Below are 9,715 nucleotides of genomic sequence, written 5' to 3'. Positions count from 1 at the left end.
TAGTTTATTCTCTTGTTATTCCATTCATAGCCTAAGTACAGGTATCATCTGTAAAACTCATCTTTCCTTTTCTGTGCTTGAGTATGTGAGTATTTTGTTCTGTTTAAATTCTAGGTGTCGAGTGAATAAACATTTATCTTTTCCTCTGATTTAAAATGGGCAGGAGCAAATTTGTGTCTACTATTAAAACGTCACAATGTCCAAGAGGTTTAAAAATACTCTTTTGCAAAATATACATCTTGTTACAAACCACTGACAGGTGAACAATGGAGAAGTTATCCCACGACCAGCTCTTCCAATCCCATAATTAAATGCAGAGACACGGAGTCAAGACATTTATTTAGGGTCAAAAACTATCTCTGCAATTATGAATTATTGATCAAGCTAGATTAATTTTGATGCTGCTATACACGGTGGTTTAGTGGTTCATACTTCTGCCTCACAACACCAAGGACTGGGGTTCGATTCCAGCCTCGAGTGACTGTGTGGAGTTTGCAAGTTCTCCCGTTTGCAACAGAGTTCCCTCCAGTTGCTCCCTTTCCTCCCACAGTCCAAAAATGTGCAGGTTACATGGATTGGCCATAAATTTCCTGTGGTGTCCAGGTTGTGTAGGTTAGCCATAGGAAATGCAGGCTTATGGGGATAGGATCGGGGGTGAAGTGGATTTGGATGGGCTGCTCTTTGGAGGGTCAGTGAGGACTCAATGGGCTGAATGGCTTGCTTCTGTTCTGTAGGGATTCTATGAATACAGCCCAACTAATGCCCTGTGAATGACTGCAGGGAGCTGCCTATTGCAAAACGCTTCAATGAGTAAAGGGTTTGCTCTTGCTAGAAGCTAAAACTCATCATGAGAAAAGGTTGAAAAAAGTCCTCTCCTCAGAGCATGTACAGTGGTCATGAGAGGTGAAAATCTTGGCAGGATATAGTGAAACCAGACAAAGGAGAGAACACACAAGTGTTTTTAATAATAATAATGAGTAGAGATGCTTCACATTTATCTGTTCTCCCTCACAACAGTGACAGGGTTCTTTTTACTTCTTTCTATATAACCCTAACTTGCTTTCCTAAGTTTCACTTCTAGCAATGATATGGAGGTGCTGGTGTTGGGCTGGGACAGGCAAAGTCAGAAGTCAAAAGACAAAGTTATAGTCTGGCAGGTTTATTCAGAATCACAAGTTTCGGAGCTTTGCTCCTTGGTCAGATGACATTTCACCTGCTAAAGGAGCAATGCTCCAAAAGCTTGTGATTTCAAATAAACCTGCTGGACTATAACCCGGTGTTGTGTGACTTCTGACTTTGTCACTTCTAGCAAACCACCAATCCCTTCTTACTATCATCCCCTGGGAATGGTTCAGAAAATCTGGATGCTCTTTCACCTGTAGCTGTTTCATGCTTAGACATTCTGTCCATTGCTGTCTGCTATTCTGGAGAGAGGAGAAAGTGAGGTCTGCAGATGCTGGAGATCAGAGCTGGAAATGTGTTGCTGGAAAAGTGCAGCAGGTCAGGCAGCATCCAGGGAACAGGAGAATCGACTTTCCTGAAGAAGGGCTTATCCCCGAAACGTCGATTCTCCTGTTCCCTGGATGCTGCCTGACCTGCTGCGCTTTTCCAGCAACACATTTCCAATTCTGGAGAGAGGCCCATGACCATTTAAATTGCAGCAGTAATTTCTGTTCCTTCCACAGAGACAAAATCTGTTTGGGTTTTATTACTACTGTCCTACTCTGAACAGAGAGTTAGTAGAGAAATTACAAAAATACATATTTCACTGCTCCACAACTAATTTGCCAGAGAACAGTTCATCAAATCAACACATAATCCTATTATTAAATGGGGTCACTAGATTGATTAGTCACAGCCGAAAAAGCAAGTTTTTGAGATTACTAATATTGTGAAATTGAAATACTTTTTAAAAAATATTGTGTTGGCCAGTATACCAGAGTGTCAGTGTAGAATGCCAAATGTCACATTTACAATTCCCAAAAAGATTTGCATTTTTCCATCTGTGAGATTTGATAGGAATGCGGCCACAGAATTTGTAAAGTCAGTCCCCATGCCACTTAATAAACAATATTGGATGCATTATTGTGCAGATGGTTACCACATATCAGCAACATCAAAACTGTTTCTATTAGCCATTAGTCTCTTGGCAATTCGCTCACTTCTTAAGTTTGCAATACTTCTACTAGTTTGCGATGACTAGGGAGTGCAAGGGAAAACAGAACCTTTAATCTTTCAGTAAAAAAAAGTTTTATTGGCAGTCTTGTGGTGTAGTGGGCAGCACCTCTCCATGAGAGTCAAAAGATTTGCACTAAGTCCCACTCCAAGGTTGGCAATAGCAGGCTATAAGAATGTGAAATCCTCTTGGTCAGGTATGTTTGATGTGGACTAATGCAGATCACGATATGGCCTCTGTTAACCTGTTCTAGGGGGAGAAAAAAACTATCAATGGAAACAAATGTAAGCTTGTGTATTTGTCTGTTGTATGCATCAACAGAAATAGGGAGCTTCTAATTCTAAAAAAAAACAAGCTTCACATTATAGAAATGTACAGATTACATCATCTGAGGTTATTTTGTGTGGTTCCTAGAATCGTGCAATGATTGCAATATTTTCCTTCTTATATGGATATACACAATACGTGTATATCAACATCCACTGTGACAAAATGATCATCAGCAAAATAAAATAAAAATTAAGAGCCAGCAATTTAAAAATCTGTGATTAATGTTGTCAAGTTTGCACTATTTTTCTAATCAACCTGTTCAGAGATGATATTACAAACTCTGGAGCAGGTGGGATTTGAACCCAGGTCACATAGTCCAGGGGTAGGGATACTGCCACTGCACTATAAGAGGGTCCTTGTTGCCTGTTTGCATTAAATAGAACAACCTACTTTTCTCATCAACCTGTCTCGAGATGTTATTACACACCTCTGGAACCAGTGGGACTTGAACCCAGGCCTCCCAGTTCAGGGGCAGAGACATATTATTGAGCCACAAGAGGGCCCCCTTGTAAAGATTTTAGCCATGGATGATCTTTTTAAAAAACCTATTTCTTCAATCAACCTGTTCAGAAACATTTTGACACATCTTTGCAGCAGCTGGGACTTGAACACAAGCCGCCTAGTCTATAGATAGGGACATTATCACTGTGCCTCAAGAGGGTCCTTGTTGCCTGTTTGCAAGCAGCTACGAATACTTAGATTCACCAACCAGATTAGTTAATGAGTATTACTATGATTCAGCCCCAGATTAATCATTACCAATTTAACAATTCAGGTTGAAGCCTTTCTGTGTAAAAGAGATACTAGTCAAATTATAAACTGTTGAGATTTGAACATCAAATTTAATAGGGGTGATTTATGTTTCCATTGTGATTGTTTTTGAATTGTTCCAATATAGACAGATCTTTCACCCAGATAAATAGTGCGGTGAAGAAGGCATATGGTGTACTGGCTTTTATTGGTAGAGGAATTGAGTTCCGGAGTACGGAGGTCATATTGCAGTTGTATAAGACTCTGGTGCGGCCGCATCTGGAGTATTGTGTGCAGTTTTGGTCGCCATACTATAGGAAGGATGTGGAGGCACTGGAACGGGTGCAGAGGAGGTTTACCAGGATGTTGCCTGGTATGGTAGGAAGATCGTATGAGGAAAGGCTGAGGCACTTGGGGCTGTTTTCATTGGAGAAAAGAAGGTTTAGGGGTGACTTGATAGAGGTGTACAAGATGATTAGGGGTTTAGATAGGGTTGACCATGAGAACCTTTTTCCACGTATGGAGTCAGCTATTACGAGGGGGCATAGCTTTAAATTAAGGGGTGGTAGGGATAGGACAGATGTTAGGGGTAGATTCTTTACTCAGCGAGTCGTGAGTTCATGGAATGCCCTGCCAGTAGCAGTGGTGGACTCTCCCTCTTTATGGGCATTTAAACGGGCATTGGATAGGCATATGGAGGATAGTGGGCTAGTGTAGGTTAGGTGGGCTTGGATCGGCGCAACATCGAGGGCCAAAGGGCGCTGTATTTTTCTATGTTCTATGTTCATTGACATTGTTCTTTGTCTCTACTGCACAGAACAACTCAAAACTCCTTCATGCAGAAGGTATAAAAATGCAAATCAAACACTCTGTTACGCAGGAGTTCAGTGTCATAGCTGAAACAGAATGGAGATTGAGCAGCACTCAGAGTGGTATTCGAATATGCCAAGATTCTTTCCCTGAACCTAACAGGTAACAAAAATATTTCTGTTAGAACTGTTTGCTATTTTCTGTAACCCAATTTTCTATTCTAAATTGAGAAAGAGCAGCATGCTTTATTCTATTAAAATCAATATCTCAACTGAGACAAAAGATATGACTCAAATACTAGAGCCAGGCATTTGCAGCTTCTTTCCAAAGAAATGAATCATACCAATCATTAGCATCACAACGTAACAGATATCAACAGTTCTCTCTCAGAACTTCCATTTAAATCACTGCAACACTAGCTTCCCAAGGTTAGAATAAGAGGTGAAATGAAAGCTGGAAGGAACACACTCTGTGTTTGAAGGCAATAATTTAGTCTCTTTTGCACATCATGAATATTTTGCACATGTCAGCGTGGGTGAATCTCATCAAAGCTTTTATTCCATTACTTTCACAGAAGAGAACATGATTTATACTTATAAGTAAGTTTCCATCAAACTTACGGTGACAAACTCAGAAGTTCCAAAGAAATATCCCCCCTCAAAGAATAATAGTAATCTGTACACTGGAGTACAATAGCACAAAGGTAATTAAAATGAGTTTTTCCCATGTTTGTCTTAGGTAAAATTCTGTTTTTGTTATTTTGATGAATGGTTAAGAATTAAATACTGTTGTGCTCAACAGACTTGTAACTAAATTAAATTTTTGATTTACCACTCAGCTGCAGCAAGTGAAAAAGCACATCTCATTAGGGAAGGGGAATCTGGATAGATCACCTTGGTTCAAGAATATCGGAATCATTTTGACAGGCTCTCTGGCCTGGTAGTAGGGTAAGTGACAGGATCTAAGATAGTTTGTAGATGGCACTTGGAAAATCGTAACATAATTAGGCAGAATGAAAAATTTTATGAAATGGAAATTGTGTTTTACAAATCTCTTTTGAGAATGTGCTCTGAAGGGAAAATTAAAGAAAACCAATGGAGATCAGATATTTGGGTTTTCAGAAGGCATTTCAAAAGATGCTACATAAGAAGTTTTAAAAAGAGGATTACGATTTAAGGGATTTGGGTTAGCACTGTGCTCAATATCACCTTCCTCCTCTTGCCTCATAGATGCATCAGTCCTCATGGCTTAATTTTTTTTTAAAATAGAATGGCAAGTAAGATGGCAGTAGCTATCACAAAATGTCCAGCAAACATTCATGGAATCATAAAATGCTGCCAAACGTATGTGATTATATTTTGATTCGCACCACTGGCAGATAAAAATTACACTGGAAATGAAATTTACGTCTGGCTGGGGTTCATAATGGGCAGGGGTAGATCATTTGCTGACATATATCCTACTAGCATTCCTTTCCATTGGAATAACTCATCTGCTATAGCCCCTTTTCTGCCCCTGTCAAAGTTGAATTTTATCCTCTTCTTTTGAATACACAATGTAAAGACCAGTGCCTGGTCCAAAATTAGTCATTTGTGTGACACAAAACTTCTTTTGTGACATAAAACTGCCTTTTCTTTCCTAATCCTGTGAAGCACTTTGGAATGATTTTTCTGTTAGACATGAGATACATCATTGCAAGTTATTGTAACTGAAATTTCAATTCTTTCACATTTTTCAAAATTCCACCACCATTCAGATTCCAGTTAATAATGTACTTATTTCAAATACAAATGTAAGTGTGGAAGTTGTAACAGGCCTGTTACGACAAGATCCCAATCTAAGACTTAAAACAAGATGAGCAGCTGCTGTTGCTTCTGAAGGAATTGAGTGCTGGGGTGACAACATCAGACTCAACAGACTGTGCAAGATCATTTTCACTATCCATGATGTGTTTGACCAAACATCGAGCCGCTTCATCAATGTTGACATTTTCCTGTGGATGAGAACAGAAGTTAAATATTAATTTGTTAACATAAGGAAAAATACATGCTACTTTAGATCCTGTACTGTGATATAGATGTCATAATTGTATTTGTATAGTAGATCATGTCATGAAGTTGAAAGTATGAACTTTTCCTTTAAGAGAGAGTGACTGCTGTTCTGAACTGACAGCGGACAAGCACCTGCACATGTTACTAGATGGCAGTCCCAGAGTGTACTGGAAAATTGAAAATATGGAACATTTGGCTGTGAAATGAATACATGAGTTTTGGTTGCTGTTTTGACAACAATTTGAATTTAACCAATCAGTTTAAATTATGCCCCAGGATACTAAAACCCAATCGAGCTTAAATTTATTGTTTTGCCAACATTGAACCAATGAAACGATCCAACATTGTGGGCATATAAAATGTGAACATTTTGAAAATTGGTCAGAGAGCAACTGCTGTCGAGACAGAAATGTCTGGAGAGCTAACATCTTGCTCTCCAAGAAATTAGGAAACACTCTATCAAAGGAATCTTTTCATATGAAACATACTCGCAGTAAAAATAAAAACAACAACCCAGGCAGATCTTCAGCTGGAAAAGGAAAGGCACAGAAGATGACAGTGACTGTGTGGTTTTGAAATTAAGTTGATATAAGTTTAATAAGGTCTTATTGGGATGGCATATTGTTATAGGTTTGGAGGCAGATAATCAGCATTTACGAGAAAGGGGTGTTTAGAGTTGTGAATGGTTGCTTAATGTTCACTTTTAGAGTTGAAAAAATAAATTGATTTCTTTAAATAGTGGAATTGGGGAGTTCTGAGTCACTCATATTTTAACAGATTACGAGGTGAGGTGAGCTTCTCTGGGTGTTTGGTTTAATTAACAGAGGGGTTCACCTCCGGGTCGTGGCAGTTTGGGGGCTCGGGTCCAAGATTTGGATGGATTTAGACAGATCCACTCTGAGATTTGGACAGATTTGAACAAATCTGGGGTACAAAAGATCCCAGCAGTTTTAAACACTTGCAGATTAGTGTCCTAGATCTTTAAGTAAAACATAAGTGAGAAAAGTTTTTTTTTAAATTTCAGTTACTTGAGATTGGTTCACTTAAAAGTGAGGGAAATTGCTCTTAAGATTGCAAAAGAGGTTCTGGGGTTTGAAGAGGCTTCCCAAATTTGCCAAGAAAGCTTAGAAAGACAGAGGAAGGACATACTTTTAGATTTAGCGAATAGGTTAGGATTGGGTTTAACCAGAGACAAAAAGAAAGCGAAAATTCTAATGGAGTTGGTCAAGCACTTAGGTGTATCAGAAAAACAAAGAAGTAGAGTTAGAAAACTTAAATTGCATTTGAGGCAAATAGAGTTAGAATATAAAGAAAAGGGAAAGATGAGCCATGTCAGAGGAAAAACAAAGAGAGAGAGAGGAAAAAGAAAGAGAGAGAAGGTTCTTACCTGAACAAAAAGAAAGAGAATTGAACGTCAGAAGTTGCGAATTAGTCAGGAAAGTCAAGTTAACAGGATGGCCATGAAGAAAGAAGATAGTGATCTATACAAATATGTTAAAACATTACCACATTTTGATGAGAAAGTTGTCAAAGCCTTTTTTTATTTCATTTGAAAAATTGGCTTGGCAGATGAAGTGGCCAGAGAACTTGTGGGTAATGCTAGTTCAGACTAAACTGGTAGCAGAGCCAGTGAGATATTTGCAGGGCTGTCAGATGAGGGGTCAAGAGATTATGCAGATGTCAAAAGGCTATTTTGAATGCTTATGAATTAGTACCAGAAGTGAATAGACAGTGGTTCAGAAGCATAAAGAAGGAACCAGGTCTGACTTATGTGGAGTTTGAAAGAATTAAACACAGTAATTTTGATAGATGGGTGCGGGCCTTAAAAATAGATAAGGTCTAAGAGGCTCTAAGATAGATTATTCTGCTGGAGGAGTTTAAAAGCTCACTTCCAGAGATGTTCAGGTGGATGAACAGAAAGTTCAAGAAGTGAAAAGAGCAGCAGAGATGGCAGATGAATATGCATTGGTACATAATATGAAATATAGCTTCTGACAGGAATTTCGTCCTGTGAGAAATAGAATTTGGGAGATGTGAAAATCCTTCACTACAAAACAAAAAAGTAGAGCACACTGGTAATAGTTTACCACAAGTAAAAAAGGAAACTCAAGAGGGTGGAAAGGAGGTGAAAGACCTCAGGTGTTTTCACTGTAATGGAGTGGGACACACAAAATTACAGTGCTGATGGTTTAAGAGGGGTATTGGGAAAAGGTGTTTTCACTGCCAGAAGGTGGGAACACACAAAATCACTGTGCTGGTGGTGGAAGTAAGGCACTGTAGAAAAAGAGGCTAAGCCAGTGGTATTAGTGAAAGTCGTAAAGGAAACCCCAAGAAAAGTGAACAAACTAGACACAGGCTGGATATTGAGTTAGCCCGATCTCTTATCAAAACTTCGCCTTGTCTGTAAATTTCAAGAAAAACAGGAGGAGAAGGGAAAGAAATTATGATTTTGAGAGATACAGGAGCTAATCAGTTTCTAATAGTAACAGATGAATGTATTTACACTCTTCCTGACACTCCTGAGAGAGTGGTAATTTGTGGAATAGATGGACAGTGGACATTCCCCTGTTTAAGATCAGGGTGAATAGTGGGAGTGATTGACAGGGTGTCAGTTCCAGGAATACACAGTTTGTTCTTGGGAATGATTGAGCAGGATCCAAGGCAGGAGTGACACCTCTTGCTGTGGAGAAGCCAAAGAAAGACCAGGGAACTGAGGAGTTAAAACAAAAATCCCCTGGAACTTTTCCAGACTGTGTAGTAACAAGATCCCACTATCGTAAGTCACAGCATGAAGCAAAAACTAAAGAGAAAGATGAAGGAGTTGAGGTTCAGTTAACAGACACCCTGTTTGATGTGCTGGTGCAGGAAAAACCTGAACAGGCGCAAAGTGTTTAGTCCTGGAAGGCTAATAGACTTACAACAGAAATATGAGACAATAAAAAAAAATATTGATGCATACTCAGAAAAGAAATCAGAATGTATTCCTGAGAGTTATTATCTTAAAGGTAGAATCCTAAGATGAAAATGGAGACCATGGCAGGTTAGTGCAGAGGTGAAATGGGTGCAAGTGCACCAGATTGTGTTGCCAGGCCAGTACCATACAGGCAGGAGGTATTCTGGGCAGCACAAGAATTACCAGTAGGATTTCACCGAGGGGTGAGGAAGACTCAGGTTAAGGTTGAAAAGCATTTCTATTGTCCTGGACTGCACAAGGATGTGGTTGAATTTTGCTGTACATGTCATACATGCCAAATGGTAGATAAGCCACAGGCAGTAATAAAACAGCACCTTTGTTGCCAATTCCCACATTTGAAGAACCTTTTACATGAGTTATGATTGATTGTGTAGATCTCCTCCCTAAAAGTAAAAGTGGGAACCAGTATTTGCTAACCATAATGGATGGGTCTACCAGATTTCCATAGGCAATTCCATTACAGAGTGTTAAGGCAAAAAGGGTGGTGGAAGAGTTAGTAGCTCTCTTTACCCAGTATGAGTTACAGAGAGATTAGTCAGACCAAGAGTCTAATTTTATTACTAGGCTGTTTACAGAAGTCATGGATAGCATCGGCAAACAGCACTTAATATCAAGTGCATACCA

At 39.2% G+C, this 9,715-nt stretch overlaps 1 protein-coding gene across 1 annotated transcript in view; it reads right to left on the bottom strand.

Annotated features, from left to right (window-relative positions):
* Window positions 1-1,604: 1,604 nt before the first annotated feature.
* The window catches only part of rab38a (RAB38a, member RAS oncogene family), a 73,602-nt gene continuing 65,491 nt past the window's right edge, over window positions 1,605-9,715 (bottom strand). Inside the window, exon 3 of the mRNA XM_043692762.2 lies at window positions 1,605-6,059. Within this exon, the coding sequence (XP_043548697.1) occupies window positions 5,904-6,059 (156 nt within the window). The 3' untranslated portion in view covers window positions 1,605-5,903. The remainder of the gene's footprint in view (window positions 6,060-9,715) is intronic.

This window comes from Chiloscyllium plagiosum, unplaced genomic scaffold (genome assembly GCF_037043375.1).
Source record: "Chiloscyllium plagiosum isolate Xiang-an unplaced genomic scaffold, Cpla_swu_hap1 HiC_scaffold_6, whole genome shotgun sequence".
NCBI classification, from domain to species: Eukaryota; Metazoa; Chordata; class Chondrichthyes; order Orectolobiformes; family Hemiscylliidae; genus Chiloscyllium; species Chiloscyllium plagiosum.
The sequence above is the reverse complement of the archived record's forward strand: the minus strand, read 5'-3'. Positions and strand labels throughout refer to the sequence as shown.